At 39.6% G+C, this 25,883-nt stretch overlaps 1 protein-coding gene across 1 annotated transcript in view; it reads left to right on the forward strand.

The window, feature by feature from the left end:
• The window catches only part of TMTC2 (transmembrane O-mannosyltransferase targeting cadherins 2), a 356,119-nt gene that overhangs the window by 234,553 nt on the left and 95,683 nt on the right, over positions 1–25,883 (forward strand). Inside the window, exons 5-7 of the mRNA XM_034772257.1 lie at positions 19,445–19,530; positions 20,665–20,849; positions 22,713–22,791. Coding sequence (XP_034628148.1) covers positions 19,445–19,530; positions 20,665–20,849; positions 22,713–22,791 — 350 coding nt within the window. The remainder of the gene's footprint in view (positions 1–19,444; positions 19,531–20,664; positions 20,850–22,712; positions 22,792–25,883) is intronic.

The raw sequence follows: 25,883 nt of genomic DNA on the forward strand, positions 1-25,883 counted from the left end.
CTTGAGGCATAAAAGATAAAAATTTGCAGCTTCTGAAACTGTTATAATATTGCCATAGGCAGTAGCACTTTTGCAATCCACTGGGCAGAAGGGAAAGAAACCTCAAATTTCTAAAGCCTGTAACATTTCAGTATTACTTACACAAATTTACAAAACAGTAAACTGAATTTCCAGGTAAAAGCGGAAACACATTTTATTAGATGAATATTATAGGCTGTGTCTTGGTAAATACCACTGCATGAGGCATCATACTTAAGAGAAATTTGTTCCTCACTAATTTAGAGTTTATAGTAATTATATCATCCTTATTCAAAGCCTTGCCTAATTCTGAGCGTGTCATTTGCTCTATGGAGTCTGCAATTGCTTGAACAGCATAGTTATATAACCCTTGAATAATTTCTAAACTGTTAATGAACAGCTGACTACTTACTTTGAACATATAACAAGGTATTCTTTTTTATTACTACTTTTATGGAATTATATGGGAGTGAGCATGGAGCAAGGTGGGAAAATAGTATCTGCTACCAGTCACATATGTTGCAGAGCCCCAATTATTTCAATAAGTGAATAGAGCTTGCCAAATTTCAAGTTTATTGGTTGGATATCTTCACTGTCCTACCCACCACTATATGATCCTTCATATTACTAGGAATACATTAGGTTGTGAGCACTCAAGTTTTACACCTGTAACCCTCCTCTCTTCCTTGGGTTACTGGGGAGCAGGCAACACTCACCTGTGTACCTGGGCACCTGATGTTGTCGACACTAAGGAGATTCTGAATATCCCAGTGGCGATGATGGATAAGTGGGAATCCTCTATCCACCCCTCTGCTGCAGTCACTTTACTCCTAAAGGAAGTTAAAATTGGCGATGCCTGCACCTGGCTGGCCCCTGTACACACTCAATGGTGTGCCTTGGGAACCTCCAGGAATAAACCCCTTCAAATAGTAGTAATAATAACTTGTGGTATGGGTCTAACTGAAATACCAATTATAAGTAATATACATCCAATATACTAAAATTAGAGCTAACACACCTTTACTTAACAATTTAAGAAATGGTATAACAGACTAAGATTAAATGTCACTACTAATTTAAATCCACAGGGGCAGTTGAATAAAATCAATTAACAAATATAGTATACAATGATAATTGAAACTTATGTAAATTGCATTTACACTGCTACAATTCACCCCACCCTGCAGTAAACACTCCTTTGGATTTCAGAGTCCTAGAGGCTTGTGTGGTTGTGCTTGACGATCTGAAGCAGCAGACAGCACTCTGTTGGGTCCTGTGTATCAGTCCAGCCAAGGCAACAAGCTGCACAACCCTTCTGAAATTGGAGCTGGCCCCACCAAATGTCAGCTGCTCTGGGTCCTGGGTGGATGGGAAGATCACTCTGCCTCTCCTCAGACTCAGACTCTCTGCTGTGCCCCTTCCCTTGCAAGACCTTTCCCAAACAAGAGTGCGGGATACTCTCAGTTCCTTCACTGCAGGCCCACCTCAGTCAGCTCTAGGCACAGCAACAGTCTCCACCCTGGCTCCAGTGAAGTCACCAACAGCCTCTGAGGCTCCGTGCTCGATCAAAGACCCTGCAGGCTCTCAGCAGCAGCTTCTGGCTTCCTAGCAGCAGCTCCTGATATGGGCAGAGCTCCACAGCAGAAATTTGTCCTTTTCCCAAAAATGGAGTCCACTGCCTGCTCTCCCTGCATGAGGAAGTCTCTCCCCCTTTCCCCAAGGCATCATGGGAGTTGTAGTCCTCTAAGGCTAGATTGCAGCACACAGGCTTTTCCCTTGGAACACTCCCAAAAAAGTTCAAAGGCCCCTCTAGTAAAGGGTGCTTACACAGCCATAGTGAAGCAAATGTTGTTAGGGAGGGTTTTTATAAGAAAAATATATGTGAAAAATTCATAGGGTCAAATCCTAACCCCACTGAAGTAAATGGGAGTGTTGCCAGAGACTTCAATGGGACCAGGATTTCATCCATTTTGGCATTAATAGAGAATATATTACAATATAATACTTAATGAGGAGTGTTACCTTTCTAAAATACAAACCAAATACTCATCCTGAGAGAACCTCATATTTAAATTTTTCAATAAATCTTAGAGATAAATTCTCTACTGACTTGCATGCTGTATGCAGCCACATTGATTTCAGCTGGATTACTTGGGGTATAAATCAGCACAGAATTTAGCCCTTTTTTATAAACCAAGAATTTGTGATTTATTTTAACATTGGAATTACCAAGATAGCACTACGGGAAAAAATACTATTGTTTCTTCTCCCAAACTGTATAATATTCAGTAGAGCTAAGAGAAGAAACTCATTCTTTCTGGCTTTCCAGTCTTAGTTTTATTAATACAGTTTAAACCTCATGGTTTTTTCTGTTTGACTTTGCTACTCATTACTGCCCAAAGCAGAATTGCGTTACAGTCTACAAGACAGTTTTGTCTATGTAATTTCATTTGTGTCAGCGTTGAGTCATGGTTAGGATACTCTGTAGGCATTTGTACTAGTAATTAGATATCAGCTTGAATATTTCAGCAGGTTTTCAATATATTCAGAAACTCTGACTTCTAAAACCTCTGTAAAATAGAAGTAGGTAATGAGTATTTAAATGCTGAGCCTTTTCAGTGAAGCTTATACCAATTAAACAGAAACATAACGTAAAGTACCATAGGTGAAATCCTGGCCCCATTAGATTCAATGATAAAACTCCCATTGACTTCAGTGGAGACATGTCTTAAAAGATCGAGGAGAACAATTTATTATACAAACAGTAGTCTGTTTTGTGTATTTTCTAGGTATCATTCTAAAAACTGAATTCCATAGGTTTTTAATTTCTGCTAATATTTGCTATTGTTATTCCTTTATACCTCAACATCTTTTGGTTTTCAAATTTCTAAATTTTCTGTTGGGAAATAAGACTACTATACCCGAGTAGTAAGTGAAATTTTAGTTTCTAAACTAGATGAACAAACATATCAAACAGGTTATTGAGAGAAAGCAGAACCCCGATAAGGAATGGAAGAAGGGATGGATCAGCAAGGAAAGCTACCTCTTTGAGGTCAGAAAGTGTAGGGAAAAAGTGAGAACTTCCAAGCAGAGTTGGACCTTACAAAGGAAATTAAAACCAATAGTAAAAGGTTCTTTAGCCATATAAATAAATAGACAAGTAAAGAAGAAGTGGGGCAGGTGAAGTCTGAGGATGGAGTAGAGATTGAAGATAATCTAGGCATGTCCCAACAACCATACAAACACTTTGCCTTATCTTTTAATAAGGATAATGAGAAGCTTGGGGGGCAGTGGCAGGATGGCTAATGGGAACAAGGATCTGGAAGTAGAAATGTCCACATCCAAGGAAAGGCGGCCAAACTAAAACAGCTCAATGGAACCAAATTGAGGGGGGCTGGATATTCTCCATCCAAGAATATTAAAGGAACCAGCACATGAAATTGCAAGCCCAATAGCAAGGATTTTTAATTAATCTAAAAACGTGGGGTTTGTATCCTATGACTGGAGAATTGCAACAATTGTACCAGTATTTAAGAAGGGCGGAGGGAAGAGATCAGGAAACGACAAGCCTGTTCGTTTGACCTCAGTTGTATGCAGGTCTTAGAACAAATTTTGAAAGAGAGAGTGGCTAAGGACGTAGAAGTAAATGGTAATTGGAATAAAATACAACGTGGTTTTCCGAAAGATAGATCATGCCAGACCAAATTGATCTCTTTCTTGAAGAAGAAAACTGATTTTCTAGACAAAGGAAATGCAGTAGAGCTAATCTATGTGGATTTCAGAAAAGCATTTGGTACAGCTCCACATGAAAAATTATCAGTTAAATTGGAGAAGATGGGGATTAATACGATAATCAAAAGATGAGCAAGGAACTGGTTAAAGGGGAGACTGCAGTGGGTAATACTGAAAGGTGAACAGTCAGACTGGAGAGAGGTTACTAGTGGAGTTCTTCAGGGATCACTCTTGGGACCAATCTAATTTAACAGTCTCATTAGTGACCTTGGCACAAAAAGTGAGAGTGTGCTAATAAAATTTGTGGATGACACAAAGTTGGGAGGTATTGTCAATACAGAGGAGGACCAGAATATCTTACAAGAAGATGTGGATGACCTTGAAAACTGGAGTAGTAGAAAAGGGTTAAAATTTATTAGTGAATTTGGGGACTAACAAGAATTTTTGCTATAATCTGGGGACGTATCAGTTGGAGACGACAGAGGAGGAGAAAGACCTGGGTGTATTGTCGATCACAAGACAGCTATGAGCCGCCACCATGATGCGGCCGTGAAAAAGGCTAATGCAATTCTAGGATGCATTAGGCAAGGTATTTCCAGGAGAGATAGCAAAGTGTTATTACCATTCTACAAGGCATTAGTGAGACTCCATTCAGAATACTGTGTGCAATTCTGGTTTCACACATTTAAGAAAGACCAATTCAAACTGGAAGAAGTGCAGAGAAGGCCTACTAGGATGGTCAGAGGAATGGAGAACCTACCTTATGAGAAAAGGGCATATTTAGTCTATCAAAATGAAAGCTATGGGGAGATACAGTTGCTCTCTATAAATTAATTAGAGGGATAAACACCAGGGAGGGAGAGGATTTAAGGACCAATGTTGGTACAAGAACAGATGGCTATAAACTGACCATCAACAAGTTTAGGCTTGAAATTAGATGAAGGTTTCTAACCATTAGAGGATTGAAGTTCTGGAACAGCCTTCCAAGGGGAATAGTAGGGGCAAAAAATCTAACTGGTTTTAAGATTGAGGTTAATAAATTTATGAAGGTAATAGTATGATGAGTTTTCCTACAATGGCATATGGCCAATCTGCCACTGCTATTAGCAGATCTCTCCAATGACCAGAGATGGGACACTAGATGGGGAGGGCTCTGAGTTTCTACAGAGAATTCTTTCCCCGGTGTCTGGCTACTGGATCTTGCTGACATGCTCAGAGTCTAACAGATCACCATATTTGGGATCAGGAAAGAATTTTCCCCCAGGTCAGATTGACAGAGACCTTGGAATTTTTTTGCCTGCCTCTGCAGCATGGTGCACAGGTCACTCGCTGGTTTAATTTGAAGTCTTTAAATCAGGGGTAGGCAACCTATGGCACGCTGATTTTCAGTGGCACTCACATGGTCCGCGTCCTGGCCACCGGTCCGGGGGGCTCTGCATTTTAATTTAATTTTAAATCAAGTTTCTTAAACATTTTAAAAACCTTATTTACTTTACATACAACAATAGTTTAGTTATATATTATAGACTTATAGAAAGAGACCTTCTAAAACATTAAAATGTATTACTGGCACGTGAAACCTTAAATTAGAGTGAATAAATGAACACTCAGCACACCACTTCTGAAAGGTTGCCGACCCCTGCTTTAAATCATGATTTGAATTATCGTCAGTAACTCAGCCAAAGACTATGGGCCTACTACAGGAGTGGATGGGTGAGGTTCTGTGGCCTGCGATGTACAGGAGGTCAGACTAGATGATCACAACAGTCCCTTCTGGCCCATCTAAAATGTATGAGTCTGTGTGTTAACTTAGTGAAATATTCTAGGATTATCCACTTGCTGTATTTTTTAAAAAAAGACTGTCTTAAAATACTGCTGTGGGAGTCCTCTATGCTGAACTTTAACAACTGAAAAGCACTGAAAGCTACCTAACCTACTAATCAATGCTGAACTGTGTTTGAACCTGTACTGTATAGAATTGGCACACTCACTGCGTATCCTCATGGAAACTAGATTCAGGGCTGTTTTTTCCTCTTGATAACACAAGTTCTCATGATTCAGGATGTGGGATAATAAGTTTAAATGTAGAAAAGGCTGTCACACTGACAGGTTCCTCTTTAAAAAAAAAATAGATTTTTTTCAACACTGAGTGCAAACCTGTTAATAACCTATTTGGAATGGAACAGTGCTTTGCCTGCCAGCTCTTCATGTGTAGAAAACCACAATTTAAATGTGTCTCTTAAAGTAATCACAGAAGTTGTCTATATAAAGTCTCATTGCATTAAGATATTAACTCTCACTTCTATGGAAGAACAACACTGTATTGCTGCAATATATAATTCTGTTCCAGCGGCCTTTCATGAGACCTATATGTTTTTCTCTTCTGTATGGGACAGTAATTTTCACAAGTAACACTGAGAACCAGAACATATTTAATGACCTAACCATTCAGCTACACGTTTCAGTCTTTGAAATGAAAGCTTCTGTTTAACAGTACCCGCCCTGGAGCTTTAGCCACAGTCTATTTAAACTTAATTTACCAAATGCCTCCCTCAGTGTGGGTCCTATCCAGCACACAAGTTATGTGGCCTGCTGGGCATACAAACTGCCCACATATCCGCTCTCTTTATTCAGGGGAAGGTCGGCCCAATGCACAAAGACTAAAAATCAATATGACCATCCACAGCATCAGGAGGAGTAAAAAAGGGCAAAAAGAGTAAAAAGCTTTGGCTTCAGCAGGGTGGGGGCCCACTCCTTAGTTTCCACCCCGGGCCCCAGCAAGTCTAATGCCAGCCCTGTCTGCCCGCTTTTTGTCCACTTATCCGCACTCCCCAAGTGAACATCAGATAAGTAGCATTTGCCCTACATGGCTGAAGTCACAATGTGGAGGGGAGAAAGGAGTGGGATCTGTGAAAATCTAACTCTCTGAGTAGTCCAATTTGAAATCAATGGGACGACATATAAACAATGGAGATACAATGGAACAAGAGTAAAGGTGGCAGAATCAGGCTGCACCAAATAAGTGTCTTATATTAACAAGCAAAGAGGCTCCAAATAAGTGGCTTAGAATAGCAATCAGTATACAAGAGAGATCAAGCTCATTTGATAATGTATCAATATACTGTTAGACTGAAAAGTGTAATGAGTATTCGGCAAACATATGTATTTATCTCACTCACAGATGATCTGCCTTTATTTTGTACTTGATCAGATTCTGCCCCCTAGGATCATAATGAGGAGTAGCTTGCTTCTTGAATAGTCCCACTGACTTTAATGGAATTACTCAAGGATAAACTACTATGCAACTTGAGTAAAGTGGCAGAATGTTGACACGCTGTTTTGCATTTTAAATTATTTTCTAATGCTGAAAAAAAGAGTGATGTACCATTTAATGTTAACGACTTCAGGTTAAAACAAAACAAAAATTAAAAGCAAACAATACAATGCAAAACAAACAAAGGCTTCTAACATTATGAATTTTATACTACTAGGTCAAGCAAAGTAGGGGAAGTTTTCTGTTAAGGTTGACAGCTGAAAGATCCATGTACGATATAATTTTGTGTGTATGTGTGTGGAAATAGTCTGCTACACATGTGTACTTTGGTAAGCAGTCTAATACTGTGAACATGTTAATTAAGCGCTCCAGCATAGCTGTATTTAGTGTTGACGGTGCATCTCCATGCATGAATTATCACTTGAGGAGCAGGTACAGAATAAAGGAAAATTTAACTCCTAAATAACTATTCCAAGGGCGAAGTGACAAAATTGACTAATTATTCCGACAGTTCTAGTCAGATAGCCTCTCATTCTGGACAATTGATTAAAGATTCCCGCAAATATAAGCCTTGCTTAAAAAAATTGCATTGTCCATGCAATTTAGACGATTAACTGAAGAAATCAAAAGTGAATCTGAAAGGGATGCATTGTCACAATACAGTCAAATAACTTTCATTTCCTTTTTTATTATCATTGGTTTGGTTTGGTTTTACTTAACAGTGGTTGGAAATTAGTAAAAGGGCCAGAAGTCTTTTGTGTGTCTGTCTTACTGCATTCACTTGGAATGCTTGAACTTGTTCTACTTCATCCAGCAGATTTCAAGTACTTTAATTTCTATGCTCTCAAAGGCAGGTTTGCATTATGAAGAATGAAGTCTTTCTTTCCCTAGGGAAGTAAAAAGATGGATGCAAATCTAATGCCTGCAAATTATGCTGTTCTAGCACTGGCTCACAATCTGCTTGGTACTTTGTACTGCAGCTGCTATCTCCCCGTGCACCCTCTCCCACAAGGTTTTGATTGGTATACAAAAGCTTGATCCACTTGTATCCTGGCCATCTGAGAAACTGCCTTTCTTTCTGTCATCTATCCCGGCTGCTGAGGGCATATTAGCTAGTGGTAGCGATGAATGAGCTGATGTGCAGTGTATTCTGGATATGGTCTTTAATTCAAAAACGTTCTTCCTCCCACTAGAAATTTACTGATTTAGAGCAAAGGTACTTCTCTTTCCTCATGCATTTGCTATAGAGGGTGCAGAGGAAGTGGTTGTGTGGGAGTACATTTAAGAAGGGAAATTAGTTGTTTGTAGGGGGAATGACCTCCCCTCCCCAACCTTCCATTTCTAAAAGAAAAAGTTGGGAGTGGGAATGATGAGTGGAACTATCTCTGTATTTGTTAAACCTCACACATGAGCCCTGTACTCTTCAGAGGGCATATTTTTAAATATCTGCAATGAAATAAAGCATAATAAGTATCCAATCATGACATCAAGCTGACCCCCCCCATCCCCCGCCAAGTCAAATCGGAATGGACAAAATCTCCTCTTTTAATGGGTTTCCCCTCTGAAAATGGAGAAACAACCTCCTCCCCACAATAGAACAGTGTTTAAATAATTATAGGAACTGGCTATTTTCAAAGGAGTTTGAGTAGCCACTGTAAAAGGACTAATGGACTCAACTTCTACTCCCACTATTGCTGGTTTCTGACCTCTTCTCAGGCTAGGAACCAGGAGAGGGAGGTGGGTTACATCTTGTGCTGAGGTCAGGGACAGGAAAGAAATGGCTCGATACCAATCGTCCACATGAGGCAAGTATACTTATTCTCTTGGTTTTAAAAACACTATAAGCCTCAAAGAGGGTGTGGTCTTTGATGGGTGCAGAGCTGAAGGATTGTAGCCTCAACCTCATGGATCTCAGTTTTTCCACATGATGGCTCTGCCCAGGCTCTGTACAGTGGTTTAGGTCTCTGTGACGGGGCAGCCCCACACCGCACTAGCCCCAGCGACGTCAGACCAGTAGCTCTGACAGAGGAAGTCCCTCTCCGTTCGTACTGGGCATGCTCCAGATGCTCACTGAGTATAAAAGGAGGGAACCTGCAACCAGGGGCGCTTAGATGGACTCTGGCCATTAGGCCATATTGCCCTGCAACCAGGGGCGCTTAGATGGACTCTGGCCATTAGGCCGTGCTGCCCTGCGACCAGGGTTGATCCTATGGACTCTGGCCACTAGGCCGTGCTGCCGTAAGGAGGGGCTTAAACCCTCACAGTCTCCATCTTCCCTGGAAGCTTAGTCATACTCAATGGTTGTCCTGCTGTTGCTTCCCATCATCATACTTCACCACAAACATGGCTAATTTCTTAGGAAGGAAAAACTAATAATTCTCAAGTTTGTTTTAGTTCTGTTCCCAGCTCTACCACTCATGTGCTTCTTTGGCAAGTCCCTTCATACCTATCTATCTCACAGGCAGGAATGTTAGGCAGTTTAATTAATCATGGTTTTAAACTGCTTTGAGATACTCTAAAGCAGGGATCAGCAACCTTTGGGACGCAGCTCACCAGGGTAAGCCCTCTGGCAGGCTGGGCCGGTTTGTTTACCAGCCGCGTCCACAGGTTCGGCCGACTGCAGCTCCCACTCACCGCTCCAGGTTAATGGGGGCTGCGGGAACCAGTGCGGGCCGAGGGATGTGCTGGCCACTGCTTCCCGCCACCCCCATTGGCCTGGAACTGCGAACCGTGGCCAGTGGGAGCTGCGATCAGCTGAACCTGTGGGTGCGGCAGGTAAACAAACCGTCCCGGCCCGCCAGGGTGCTTACCCTGGCAGACTGCGTGCCAAAGGTTGCCGATCCCTGCTCTAAAGGAAAATGTTAAATGTCTATTGGAACCTTAATCACTGTGTAACAAAAACTTCAATTTAAATTTATTGACTAACTTAAAGAGAGAGGATTTCACAATTATGAATTCTAATTGCAGAAATCCATAGTCACCTGAGTCTTGAAATGATAAGAAGGAACTAGAAGATTAGCTCAGCGGATCCAGATATGCTTAAAATTTTTGCCTTATTTCTAGTCTGAATTTGTTCAGCTTCAGCTTCCAGCTATTGGTTCTTGTTATGATAGCTCCTGTGTGTAAGACAGTTATAATTTGCAATTGATATGCTCTTTAACAGGAAGCTGGATGTAAAGCTTTTTACACAGGAGAAATATGTCCTGAATTGTTAATTTGGGGGAGAGCACTTGCTGTCATATTTTGCATTTGTTGGAACCCTAAAGCTTCCAAAAAAGTTAGAAATCTTTTCTTTAGGCGGGCTTAGTCCAAAATGCATTTGATTATGTGGGGCTAGCGAAGTGTGCAGTGATGTCACTGGAGTATGGCCGTTAGATAAGATAGTGTTAAGGCCCTACTTAATTTGCAAAATTGCAGAAATTGTGTGTGAATACCACAATATTTGGCTTCTACTGCAATTTTGTCAGCCGCACGAGGCTGACAACAGGAGCCCCAGCCATCAACCTCCAGGGTCTCCCGCTGTCAGCCCCATGAATTAATAAATGTAATATAGTTGCAGCAAAATGCTTGGTTATCAAAAAAATTAGTAGGCATAACATAATACTTGAGTGTTAATTTTGTTCCATCAATTTTTTCTTAGGGTATGTCTACACTAGAAAGGTAAATTGACCTATATTAGGTCAACAGCCACCACAATAATTACTGCTGTGGTGCATGTCCACACTACCCTTCTTGGGTTGGTGGTGCACATCCTCACCAGGAGTGCTTCCAGCAACTTAAGGGGGGCAGCATGGGGAGCTGAGAGCCCGTTCTACACCACAAGCTTGCAGGCTGCCAGTGGGCTGCCTCCCACCCTGCGCTCCCCATTCCCCACTGGGAGCAGGTGGAAAGCCGCACAGGGCTTCTCCCCTACCTGTTCCTCACGAGGAGTGTGGGGGGAAGCCACCCAGGGCTTCTCGCCTCCCTGTTCTCCGCTGGGAGTGGGGGGAGAGCTGCCCTGACTTCTCAGTCATCCCCTCCCTGCTTCCCACTGGGAGCTGGGTAGCTTTGTCAATTTCACAGCTGGGAATGGGGTCCAGCCTCCTGTGCTTCTCAGCCCTGCTCGAAGCTGGGAGTGGGGTCCAGCTGTTCAGTTCTCCAGGGGAGTGGGGAGCAGCTGGGCTCTCTAGCTGTCTGGCTTGCTTGTCAATTTTATGGCTCCTGCCATGAAGTTGACAAGTCAGCCAGCAGCCAATATAAGTAATGCTGTCTACACAAACTCTGTCTCACCCTAACTGCACCGACAGAAGCCCTACGCCTCTCATGAAGGTGGGGCTATTATGTGTAGTAGGGCACTAACATCGGCGGGAGGAAGGCTGTAGTGTATACACTGGCATAATTAGTTCAATGTAAGTTGCTTTACGTGGACCTAACTATGTAATGCTGACCAGCCCTTAAACAAATAGGTCTTCTCTGGCTTTTCCAAATTACCACAGTTATTAAAGGTCCATTATTCATTTTCCATGTCTTGTCTGCAACTCAGCTGCAATTATTTGACAATCATCCTGCAATTCAAGTAGGGCCTTAAGTAGTGTCAATTTATACTTCCTTAGAAGTCTACAAAATATATACCTGCTATTATTGAGAGCAGCTACATGGAAGAAGATACTCAGTGGAGGTCATTCCAGCCCAGTGGTGAATTAAGCTCCACAGCCCCTTTTGTTCCCCATGCCCTCCCACCACAGAGTTGAAAGACTGGAGAGCCATGGGCCCATCTACCTCCTAATGGGAGCTTTTCGTGGACCTGCGTTTTGAGATGCAGAGCGGTGGGTAACGTCTGCACAGCTCTCCAGAATCCTGTCGCCAATCCTTTTGCAATAAAACGGCACTGGTTCCATTGCCAAAGGAGCAACCATACAGTAGCAGATGCAGAGACAGGATTTGTCCCTTAATATAACAGCAGTCCATTCATTCACATAATGATGTCATGGAATACTGGAGTTGCACACATTCTGAATAACAGCAGCATCTCCCACATCTAGTGGAGATGTTTTATGCTCAAAATGTAGTATTTGCACAACTTTGCTCAAATAATTTAGGAGGTGGAGAGATGATGAGGTAGTGATTAGGATCCTGATCTGGGAGACCCTGGTTCACTTCCCTGATCTATCACAGACTTCCTGTGTGATCTTTGGTAAAGTCATTTAGTTCCCTACTGGTAAAATATGGATAACAACACTTCCCTGCTTCATAGGAGTATTGCGACGATAAATCCATTAACATCTATGAAGCACTCAGATACGATCGTGATGAGCACCCTATAAATTCCACAAGGAAATGAACAATACTGCCTTCAGAATAAGGCTTGAATAATGTGCAGTGAATAAGACCTGGCCCATGTATTGAACAATGAAGATAAAACAAAATATTCAATATTGCTCATTCAGCAAGCACCATCCATCTTGTGACCTAAATGAGGCAGGGGCACTGTGGAAAAAATGGTATGTGATCATGTCACTGAACTGTATCATAAAGCATAATCACAAAGGGGTCAAATTAAGGTTCTCCTTCAAGTAATTGTCCATATGCACAGTCCAGCTGTTGGTGTGCATGTGCCCCAGGTGCTCAGGACCAGAGACTTTTTGGCCAGCAGTATTCATAAGGTGTGCCTGTACCCAGATGCTCCTTGTGCTCTCCAGTGAGGGCATATAAGGGCAGGGAATGCCTACCTCCATCAGTTTCCTCTCAGCCATCTCCTGGCATTGTGGCAGATCATTGGTGGTCCAGCATGCACATCAGCCTATTAGAACTCAGGGATGTCAGGAGAGTCTGCAAGGTTTTTATCAGCAACATCAAGGGACAACACATGTAAAAAATGCTGGAAAATACAACCACCATGTTCTACACCAGTGGTTCCCAAATTTGTTCCGCCGCTTGTGCAGGGTAAGCCCCTGGCAGGCCGGGTGGTTTGTTTACCTGCCGCGTCTGCAGGTTTGGCCGATCACGGCTCCCAGTGGCCACGGTTCATGCTCCAGGCCAATGGGAGCTGCTGGAAGCAGCGCAGGCCGGAAGATGTACTGGCTGCCACTTCCAGCAGCTCCCTGGAGCAGCAAACCGTGGCCACTGGGAGCTGCAATCAGACGAACCTGTGGACGCGGCAGGTAAACAAACCGGCCTGGCCTGCTGGGGGCTTTCCCTGCACAAGCTGCGGAACAAGTTTGGGAACCACTGCTCTACACCAATCAGAGGAGCAAGATGCTCTTGCTGTATCAAGAAGCAGTCAGATTGTGGAACTGGTCACTCTGACATCAAACTTCCCTCTCAGCTGTCAACATACCTGGCCTGCAGACCTCCCTAGCATACAGTCTGAACAGACCTATCTCATTGAATCACAAAAGGGAGATCAAGGACCGCATTCTTCATCCCTTTCAATGAATGGGGCCCCACCCCTTTATAGAATTGTTTGCGACTTATTTTGCCTCAGGAGAAGTTTGAGCCCAGGTGCCCTATCTGATGCTTTTCTTGTCCCATGGATGAGTAACCTTTTATATGCTTTCCCTCACATTCCTCTAATTTCCAGAGTACTTTGCAAGGTCAGACAAGACTCCACCAAACATATTGATAGCACCAGCCTGGCCAAGGGAGTTTTTGTTTCCAGATGTCCTAAGGCTGTCCAAGGCCCAAACCTGATACTGGACTTGCTGTCATAGTTCAAAGGGAAGGTGCTGCACCCAGACCTCAAGTCTCTCCACCTCACAGCCTGGCTGCTGGATGGATGTCTAGCCTAGAAGTTTCTCCAGTCAGGGATATTTTGGTCAAAGCAGGAAAGACCCACCAGATACCCCTCGTGAAATGAACAAGATTCTCCCACAGATCTTGGTTGAGGTCACTCCTCCCTCATGAAGCACCTATACCAGTAATGTAGGAGTGCCTGCTAGAGCTGAAATGATCTAATCTCTCTGAGTTCTCTGAGAGTTCACCTGGTGGCAATTTCATCATGTCGTCTGCCTATTGATGGCCAATCTGTCTTCTCTTACAGACCTGAGATTCATAAAGGTTTCACGAGAGACTTTCCACCTGTTAAGGGGCCCCATTTCCCCTTAGGGCTTTAATGTAGTATGTCCCATGCTTATGGAGCTTCTATTCAAACCTGTGGCATTATGACCCCTTTTACATCACTCCAGAAAAATCTTCATGGCAGACCCTCCCAACACACATGATTGTCTTCCCTATCTTCCTTAGGGCTCATCCAAAGTACTTACCTAAGGTGGTCATGGAATTCCACCGAAATCAGCAAATCCACCCATCTGTGTTCTTTCCTCATGTGTGTAAGTCAGAAGTGGCCCTCCACCCTTTGAATGTCAGAAAGGCTCCAGTGTTTTATCTACAAAGAAGAAAAAACATTCTGATCGTCTCCAAGGCTCTTTGTAGCTGATGAACTGAAAGGCAATGTCGTGTCTTCACAAATTCAAGGAACTTCTCAAAATGGATTTCAGAATGTGTGAAATCTTGTTATGACATAGGAAAAAGAGACCCACCTGCAGGGTTGAAAGCTCATTTCACTAGAGACCAGAGAGCCTCATTAATTTCCCTGAACAATGTCTCAATCCTAGATATATGTAAAGGCAGCGACCTGGTGCTCTGTTCATACATTTACCAAGCATTGTGCTCTTACAGAAGCCTCCAGCTTAGATGCTGGTTTTGTTAATGCTGTTCTCCAGTCCCTTCTTTCATAGACATCTAGTAGTGGAATGTGCATATAAACAGCCACTTGAAGGAGAATGAAAAGTTACTTACCTTCGAGGTATGTTGTCCCTATGTACATTTCACAACCCCCCCTCCATCCTCTTGACCTTGGTATCCTCTCATTTATATTTTGCAGTTGAGAGGAAACTAATGGCAATAGGCGCACCCTGCTCTTAAATGCCCTTGTCAGACATCACAAAGAGCATCAGGGTGCAAGCTAGCTGTATGGATACAGCTGGCCAAAAAGTCTACAGACATGAGTGCTAGGGCACATGCACACCAATAGTGGAATGTGTATATGGACAACACATCTCAAACTCCAGTTTCTGAATGGGTAAGTGACTTGGCATTTCCTAACTTTGGAGTGCTTGATTTTGCAACCTGCACATTCTTTTCACATGGCTTTTTGTTTGTAATAATACAGAGGTTGGATGAGGGTGAGCATTTGTAATATGTGTGTATATGCCTGTTTATTTTGATCGTGCATGCGGTAAGAGATGACTTTTCTATTGGAGACAGAAATAAGCCTATCTCTTAAGCTCTACTAATACCAGTGCCATTTCAGGAAGATAGTGATAACTGTGCCATCCTGCAAGTCAAGTGTTTAAATTACTGTTTCCAATTTCATGCAAGCATCATTCTCTTAACTTTTTATCTATTTCATTAAATATTTTATCCTCATTTTTGGCAGTGATCCAGGCTGGTTATCTTTCAAAAACAGACCAAAAAAAGTGTGACTTAATTTTATTCAACTAAAAAAATTACTTTTGGAATTTTTCTTTAAATCCTTTCTTGATTTTGTTTAAGCTGAATCTAGAACTAGATGCACATAAATCTACTCAGTCTCGTGCTATCAGAAGCCACAAAGAAAGTAATAAGGTGTCAGAGGTCAATCAGAGTCAATTTCACATAGGAAAAGAGGTAGTTTCATGGCTGATCAAGGTTCTGTAGGTCATATACATCAGTTTTTCATTTTACTGAGACTCATACCAAAACAGAAATAAAAGTCTAATTATTTATTGGAAGTCAATATTCAATCTCACACCCACACAGCTTGTTGTATCTATATGAACTTTAAATAGCAAGTGCAACAACTGCAAAAAGGTGTTTTTGTACTGAATAAGAAAGGGAAAAAAATTGAAACCATATAGCATAAAATAATTAATCCGAAGTGCTAGTACTAAAGCATGCAATGAAAACAGGGAATTACTTCAGTAATAATGACAAATAAGTGTGTTTTTAATCCAAATGGTATAAACATCATACCAAAGTAATTCATTATATTCAAACTGAACAACAATTAATCCGTAATTGTCTCAGTATGCAAAAACAATTCATCCAGAATTCATAACCGCTTCCTCAAGCACAGAGGTTTATAAATCCAAGGATTTAAAAATATAGCAAAAGCAAATGCAAAAAGCATGATGACTTAAAAATTCATAAGAGATCATGTAACATTTGTGCTTGGTATTGATTTTATATATTAATTATTTCATTGAACTAAAAATCTTATAATAATAAGTAGTCTTTAAGGGCAAGTGCTATATAACCAAAGCTTAACAGGGAACAAAACTAAAATTCTAGAAGATTTATTATCCATGTGCTATATTATCACTGCAGGTTTCAGGGTAGCAGCCGTGTTAGTCTGTATCCTCAAAAAGAACAGGAGTACTTGTGGCACCTTAGAAGCTAACAAATTTCGGATGTATATATAGTACACTCTATATGCATCCGAAGAAGTGGGTTGTAGCCCACGAAAGCTTATGCTCTAATAAATTTGTTAGTCTCTAAGGTGCCACAAGTACTCCTGTTCTTATTATCACTGCAGAATCTACCTGGAAGTCAGGGGGCATGCTGCTAAACGTAAAAAGTGACCTGGTATTTAAAAATGAATAAAAACTTAGAAATCAAAAATCTTTTAGAATTCAAGTCATATTCATTGTTTTTTTCTCCCCCGAAGAAACAGAAGTAACCTTTGTAATATCCTTTTTTTGCAACCACTGTGCGTCTTTAAAAAAACACTAGACATGAACGTTGCTCTGTCATTGACTCAAACTACAGTATGTGGGAACTACAAATAAACAGCCTTGATACTGTGAGTGATTTGAGCCACTTAATACTAGATTAGCCTGAAAACATTAGGGCAAAAGTGAGGCTGCCTGGTGCTGATCAAGAGACAGTAAAGATAAAATGCAAACACCGGATATATCGTTCTCAGTGAAAAATATTCCCCCTTGTCTAGGATTTAGAATTTAATATTTTCTATCTTAACTTTCATTTAATAAGGAATGCATATATGCAGTGGACTTTTATGTTCTTTCTGCCAGGGTGCTTTTTCTATAGTGAGTGTGTGTGTGTCTTCCGGCTGCAGTGAAAAGGGTTTTGTTGTTGATTTATTGTTTGTCTGTTTTTTGTTTAAAAGAAAGCCCTGGTGCCTTTCTTTACTCTGGAAAGGGAAACAGCTAAAGTTTTTAAAAAATTAATCATAATTCCGCTTGAAAAGAGACATATTTTCATGAGAACTGTTAATCTCTTAATACAACTGGAGCCAGAAAGAGGGGTTGTGTTTATCCCTGTTTGTGTGTAATGTATCAGATAGTCAGTATTACCAAGAATAAGTTTCTGTGCTCACAGATGACAGAGAAGTGCAGGTTCTTTCCTGTTTATGCCCTTATTGTCCCTAGGTAAATAGCATCTGAGAACTGTTTATAGTCCTGAATCTGCAAAGCACATAAGTGAGTACTTAAACTTTTAATCACATGTGCAGGACTAGTAACTAAAATGTATTTGTATAATACAGCAAATGTAAAAAAAAATTGAATTTCCTAGGAATTTTTTGTTTTGTTTTCTTGTGAATTAAATTTCTACTATGATATTAAATGTAGCTTTTTGGGATGTTCATTTATAAGTCACTCAGGTAAGGTGTACATTATAAGTTAGCTGTGCATTTATCTGTTTTCTTAAACACTTATAGTTTTAAAGAAACTTCCTGTAACGCATAGTCAGTACCCCATTTGTCAGGCAATCAAATCCAAGAAAAAATAGTTGGCCCTAATAAGAAGAGCTTGTCAAAAAATGAAACAACATTCTGAAAAGATTGTGGTTTTTTTTGTTTTTTTTTATTATCATGTGCCATTTTGATGAAACTTTTAATCAATTAAAAAAAAAAACTTAGATCCAGTTATAAAGCACAATGGAGAAACACCAATAATACAAAATAAATATCCAGTATTTTTATTGTTAAAATCCAAATTCAAAATTTCATCATAAATCTAACAGTAGAACATTTTGAATAGCTCTGTTAATGAGGATTATGTCCATGATTTCATGCCAAGTTTCAAATTACAGACTTCAGCTACTTTTGCTGCAGGCCTTTATTCAATTCTAGTGATACCTTGAAAATAAAATAAATAAAAAATAGGAAAAAGGTATTTTCCCCCCTCATCTGCTGGCTTAACTCAAAAGTGTTTGAATGGATTTTGCTCAGACTGTCGTAAGGGGGAAAAATCCTCTTTGTATAGAGATCAAACATGACTCATCCTAATGTGTTCATTTTGAAAAGTTATGAGAACATGAAAATGAAGGGAAACAGGAGAAGTGTTCTAAAATGGACAAACTGTTTTGCTGTAACAACCACTTCATTAGTGGTTAAATAAGTGGTTGAGTTGTACGAGCAGAGGACATGTCTTAGCAGAACAAGATCACAATCTTTTTTGTGCTTCGCTAATATCAGTAATTAATCATATGCATTTAAACATATCCATCCATTCATTTTAAACATCCTTTTAGATCTGCAGGAATACTGAAAATCTTTGGGGGAACATTCATTTGAATATAAAGCTATGAATTCATGTCAACAATATACATGGCACTTTTTCTTAATTTTCCACAAACATTCATAGATATATTCTGTGTGTGTGTGTGTGTGTGTGTGTGTGTGTGTATTCAATTCAAAAGAATGTTTTCTGAAAGCAAAACTTCAGTTAATATGCATGTATGTGTTCCCATGGAAGTTAGTCCTGAAGGATTCACACATCAGTCTCTTTAATATACTTTCTACTGTTACTAAAGGTTGCCATCCAACCACAGGGTAGAAACAGCATCATATGAGCTAGGTGACCAGTCACGCACAATCATGAATATTCTAACCAAATAGCTCAGACAAACCCATAGGCTGAAATATATTTTTATAAAGTGGTTGATGATAAATTTTGAATGACAAACACATTTGTAACATTCAGCTGCTTTCCAGTCATGAAAAGAAAAAATGAAAGATTATTTAGTGCAAATAGCTCACCAAGCTCTATCTGCATTAAAAAAAAAAATTAGCCCTAAAAAATCTCTCATGCTCTTGAACGTATAAATGAATCACCATTTTCCTAGGAAGCTGACGTTGCCGCATTTTAGTACCCATGTAGCCAAAGGTATATGAATGCATCTGACACCTATGAATTAATTCTATTTTTTTCAACCATAATAATTTTCTCTCTGAAATGTTAGTAGTTGCAAGTAAGCATTTTCTTTATTTATTGCTTCTCTGAAATACAAATGGTATATTTTCCTTTTGTTATCTTTGTTTTGATTTTAACATTTTCGTTTCCTCTGGGGTGACAGAACACTGCTCTGCTTTTAAGGTAGTCCTTTACAGTAAATTTCTATATCTATTAATAAATTTCTTTTTTTTTCCTGGTACAGAGGATTACTGCTGCAGGAAAACAGCAGGTTTTCAGAAGCACTACATTACTATAAACTGGCAATTGGTAGCAGACCCACATTAGCTTGTAAGTAATTCAGTAGGTTTTTTTACATTTCTTTTCTTCCCTCATCTCTGAACTATTATAAAGCTAGAATGAGAAGGATAACATGCGCTATATTTAGGCTTGGCAGAATTTGTGTTTTTTTTTTATAATTTCAATGGATAATATCAGTGTTTTATTTTTCAGAGTTTCTTCAATTTTTATCTGTTTTAAATTTTCACAGTTGTTGGAAATAATGGAGGTCTAAGACAGCAGTTATTTAATGACAATAGATGTTGACATTCAAAATGTTAAAGCTTTAACCATTAAAACCAATTTTCAACATCACATGTATCACCATGTAGAAAGTAAATAGCCTTTTTTATCAACAAAAATCTAATTGTTCCAAGCCTAGATATATTATAAAGTAATATCCCACCAACTACATTTAGTGTGAGAAGTCATGCATATATGGACAGTTGTATTTAAGGAAATTTGTTCTCAATATTAAAATGAGAAGGAGAAATTATTTTACCCTTCAGTGAGCTGCAAAACAATCACTCTGTTCAACATCTGCTCTCTGATAGACAATGGGCTACAGAACTGAAAACAATGGCACGATCCTGTACCATTCACAAGAATGGGCTGGTGAGCCATGGACACTGACTCAAATTTATGACATTCATGATTGTTTTCTGATAGCCAGTCTCTGACATTTAAGGAATGTGGTGAGTCAATAATACAAGGTTTTTGGAATTCCTTTTTTTGCTTTTTCCTTAATTGGGACAATCTTCCACTAGTAAGATTTGTTGGTATTGCCAGTGACTGATTCCAATACCATACCTGTAGACTCTAATTACAGGTTGTTGAGTCACTTCGGTATCCCCTTGATTTAATGTATTTATTTATTTATGTTTTGGAGGCAAGGTGGCTCATGTTTTCTTTTACTTAAAAAACAAAATTCTGCCCAATATTATGTTTCTAAGAAATCAACAGCCAACCTTCAGGGGAAGTTCTATGGCCTGTGTTGTGCAGGAGGTCAGACTAAGTGATCACAGTGGTCCCTTCTGATTTTATAATCTGTGAACATGAATACCTTGTTGGTTTAAAATGATAACAGGTATGATGACATAGTGGAACCCCACTAAAACATGTAATATTTGTTTATTCCCCGAACAGCTGCCTATTTAAATACTGGTATTATCCTGATGAATCAAGGAAAGACTGAGGAAGCCAGGAGGACGTTCCTGAAGTGTTCAGAGATTCCTGATGAAAATTTGAAAGATCCTCATGCTCACAAGAGCTCTGTTACCAGTTGCCTTTATAACTTAGGAAAACTCTTTCATGAACAAGGACATTATGAGGTGAGAACCAAATTTTCCCTTCCCATGCAAACATCAACACTACCCCTCCCAACCCTACAAAAAAGTCCTTATAATAATTAATACCCATCATTTATATATAGTAGCACCTTTCATCAACCATGTCAAAGTACTTCACAAATATTAATTGATTAAGCTGCACAAATCCCTGTCGGTGTGGGAAAGTATTATTCTCCACAATTTACTGAGAGAGAGGCAGAGCTGCGGAAATGTTAAATGGCTTATGCAGTGATGCATAGCAAGATAGTGTTGGAACCAGAATGAGAACTTGTCAAATCTTGGACTTTTTGCTTTCTGCAGTTTGGTCTGTTTCATGAGATTGTTGTCATAAATGACTGAAGTACACCTCTATCCCGATATAACGCTGTCCTCGTGAGCCAAAAAACCTTACCGCATTATAGGTGAAACTGCGTGATATCGAACTTGCTTTGATTCGCCGGAGTGCGCAGCACTTGCCCCCCGAAGCACTGCTTTACCGCATTACATCTGAATTCATGCTATATCGGGCCGTGTTACATCGGGGTAGAAGTGTATATCTGTAAGCCACTGGGGAGTGTGTATTACAGTTTGGCCTCTGTGCCTGAATAGCAGAAGATGAGAATCTGTTAGAGCCCCAAATAGGGAGTCCATGGCTCTTTAGCTCACTCTGGGTAGCTCATGTTTTAGCTCTGGAGGTCCCCAGTAGTTCAGCCACTGGTGAGTCAGCAAAGATAGCAGCCATCATATATACAGATGAGAAGACCTCTGTTAAGTATTTTGTCTATTGGAGATATGCTGAGGGCCTGGTTGGGTCGGTAGTTTTTTTTTGTTTTTGTTATGCTGTTCCTGTCCAGCCAAACATACTTCAGAATGGTAGTTGCACAAGGCTGTGATCCATGTAATTTTTTCTGACTGCAACATATGAACTCTGCTGCTTACGATTAAGTACACACCTGCTGTTCAGAGTCCCCTACATTCAGCTTCCTTTTTCAGCTCTCTCAAATGGCAGTGATTAATGTGTTTGGTTAAAATGCAGATAAAAAATCTATCTGTAAAGATAAGAGAGCAGCACCATACTATATGGCTCTGCTGTGACTGCATTTAGAGTACTATGTTGTTGTACAAATCCATGGATGGGCATGATTTTCAAAGGATAAATAAATGACAGGTCTCTACCTGGGGTACTTACCTTCTAAAATGGACGTTACATGGTCATGCAGTTATGTTTTGCAAAGGACTCTTACTACTCAATAAATGTAAAGTTTTGATTGTGAGCAGTGAATGAGGCAGAAGTCACACTGAACAGTGAGAATGAAAATAACTATTGGGCTTCGTTCACTTTACATCTCCAGCATGCCTGCTGAATTAAACATTAATATGCGATCATGAAATTCAAGTACATAACGTCATGCATATGCACAAGAGCACACAGAAACCTTAATTTTGGCATTTCCCGACTCCTTAGTGCTCCTCCTTTCATTCTTCATCCACGTTCTTTCCCATGGAGCAAAGATTCGATAATAGGATCTGGATTCTATTGTTAGGTGATACTAGGCAATGATACTTTATTATTAGGGTGCTTATTGTAACAATCTGATATCAATCTGGGCACTCTGTCAGTCCACAGAATTTTGAATCTGTATCTAGACACACACACACTAATGGAAATCATTCAGTCTAGTGTTAAGAACTTCACATCACTTGTTGATCCTTTTATAAATGAGGAATCTGATCTTCCTAGTGTATTAGTAATGAAAATATTTATTTCTTTTTTTCATTCTGGGAGGGTAGCTAGTACCTAATGCTAGCTGTGAAAAAGTGCTATTGAAAATGGTGCTTTAGTAATATTTTTCTTTTCTGTTTCAGGATGCCATTATGGTTTACAAGGAAGCAATACAGAAAATGCCAAGGCAGTTTGCACCACAAAGCTTATACAACATGATGGGTAAGAGCAATTTTAATATTACAGAGTGACACTCAAGGAGGCAGGGTGAAACTAGAGTACTTAGTCATGCAACTGGAGCTCAAGTGATTCAGTTAATTAATAAAACCAAATTAATTTCCTCCAATAGATCTTAACCATAAGTAGGTTCCAACTTCAGAGTTCAAGTAAGAGCAGTAGATTTTCTTGACAAACCCCAGGAGATGATTATACAAGTATATTCTGGGTCTCTTTCTTACTATTCCCATAGCTCTTAAATACACATCATACCGATTGCAGTGGTGCCCACGTATAGAATCTCCTACCTATATCTAAGAAGCTTTATGTGTACTATTTAGTGTGATTAGTGGAATTTTTCATTCACTAAGTCACCTCCCTTCCCCCATTCAATTACCATTGCAGCCAATGGGAGTGTTTTCATTTACCTCAACACAAGATGGATTAAGTACTGAATCACTAAGATTATTACGTGAGGAATATTTAGATGTTGTTATTATTAAATAGCATGTCTCTGGCTCACAATCCAATTTGGATGCTTTATATCAAGGGTGGCAGCTCAGTGGTTTGAGCATTAGCCTGCTAAATCCAGGGTTGTAAGTTCAATCCTTGAGGAGGCCACTTAGGGATCTGGGGTAAAATCAGTACTTGGTCCTGCTAGTGAAGGCAGGGGGCTGGACTCGATGACCTTTCAGGGTCTCTTCCAGTTCTAGGAGATAGGATATCTCCATTTTTAAAAAAAAAGGGGGAGGTGGAGAAAATATTGAGTAAGCTGAAGTCTACAATAAGAGAATCCAATAGTCCCTCTGGGTCCAGCTGACCTGTCCTTTCAGACTGTTGAAGGCAGCCTCAGTGCATTAAATTCTTTTCTTAAAAAGCTAAATTATTTTTCTCTTTGTTTTCAAAATATAAATATAAAAGGATAGAAATTTAAGTTGGATAAATCACTTGACTTAAAACCTGATATAACCAGGTGGCAGGTCCTAAGATCCTGCATAGAGATACAAAACGCTTTAAGTAGGACCCTGCACAGAAATGCACCTGTTTCTGTTGACTTACCTTAATGTCTGAATTATGGAATTATCCAATCTAAGATACGAAAGGGTTTGAGTGTGTTTCTGAAGTAAAGAGAACTAGGGTGATTGTCAGAGAAAAAGCTCTAGGAACAACTAAGCTCAAGAGAAAGGTCAGCAGGGGTTGGGATTGTTTTTCTTTAAAATAACAATAAAGGAAAACCCCAGGAAAGGGAATAAGTTTGAACGATATCCCCTGTGAATGTGTGTGGGTGTGCTGAATCCAGTGCGGCTTAGTTTTCACCAATACTTATTTCACCAGAAAATGCAGATTTAGGCTGAACAAAACATTTAGCAAATTCATCAAATTGTTTTGGTATAAGAAAAACTAACTAACTAAATCCAAAATAATATAAACATTTGTTTTGACCCTTTCAAAAAGTTTATTTTTTCCATTTGAAGCAACTTTGTTTTGAGTTTACTTCAATTTTATTTAAAAAAATGATTAAAGCTTGAAAATGAAACATTTTGACCTGAAACGACCATTGAATTTTATTTTTCTTATTTTTTTTTATTTTTGTTTTTTACTTTTTGATTTCCAAAAAATGTTTAAAATTTTCATTTTGGATCAACTCTATTTTTGTTTTCGGTATGACCAGCAAACCAAAAAAATCACCTATTTGCACAGCTCTAGTGGAGAATCATTGGAGGTACCTTAGAGATGAATATGGTCCAGTAGAATCAGATAAGTTTTCCTTTGGGCAGGATAGCAAGAGTAATACCTTTCAATGTATACCGTGCAGTGTATGTTCTGTCAATGAACATGACTCCCACTTACACTAAAGGGAGTTTAACACATTCATTGAATCAAGATTCTGATCCTCACTCCCCAAGTTACGTGTTTTGAGTGTGTAGTTTTTCTCCTTTTAACAAGATACATTAAGTATTTGATGATGAAACAATTATTCTAAAACTGCAGTTTGATCTGGTGCTTTTTTAAAGTCTATGTCTTAAAACGGTTAAGGATGTAAATTCAAAATTAAATATTTGTATTGCCATGGTTATAGCATTACTTGTTTTTGATTCTCTATAAACCACACTCACTTTGGCAATACATATTTATACACTGTTGTCACTTTTCTGGAATACTGAATCTCATCGGATCAAATCAATGGCTTAAAATCTTGCTTTTGTACTCATTTTTTTGTTGATAAATGGTCTAGGTTGTATTCCCAATTAATCAGTTTCATTTGTCAGCATGCACTGATTATCCTATCAAGCTGATCAACAGCCATTGTTTTGTTTTATGAATTAAACATCTGCTTATTATTATTCCCCTATAGAGACCTTTGGCAGACTGTAGTGTTTAGATAGAGCCTGACAAGTTTGACTCCCCTTTTGTGTGCAAAAGTATAATTTCAAAATCTTGAAAAAAATGTGATTTCCAGTAGCAAAAGTTGCAAAATTATAGTCAAAATTATTTCTGGTAAAACAGATTATGTAATATAAAATGGGTGAGTTGCCCTTTCCTCCTTTTTCTTTGAATGGAGTGATCCTATGAAATCATTGCTCCTCATAAGTATCTAATCTGCTGTTTTTAAATAGAAAATAATCCCAAAATTTGGGTAAAATAGATTCTTGACTGAGTACTTTACTTACCCCCTTTCTATATGTAAGTGCTGGTGATGCCTTCCCCAACTCGTTTTATAAGCACAGTCCTCATGCCACATGTCGGAACTCACTCTCTTCCTGGGATTTGTATTAATTAGCAAACAAAACAAAAAGATGACATAAAGACCAGCTCAGTCCTGCTCTAGGATTATTTCATTCATTGCTTTATCCATGCTCTGGATCCTCTCTCCTTTAAATCATAGAATATCAGGGTTGGAAGGGACCTCAGAGGTCATCTAGTCCAACCCCCTGCTCAAAGCAAGACCAATCCCCAGACAGATTTTTGCCCCAGATCCCTAAATGGCCCCCTCAAGGATTGAGCTCATAACTCTGGGTTTAGCAGGCCAATGCTCAAACCACTGAGCTACCACCCCACAGTCAGACCAGCTCCCTTAATAAAAAGTCACTTGCTTC

This window comes from Trachemys scripta, chromosome 1 (genome assembly GCF_013100865.1).
Source record: "Trachemys scripta elegans isolate TJP31775 chromosome 1, CAS_Tse_1.0, whole genome shotgun sequence".
Taxonomy (NCBI): domain Eukaryota; kingdom Metazoa; phylum Chordata; order Testudines; family Emydidae; genus Trachemys; species Trachemys scripta.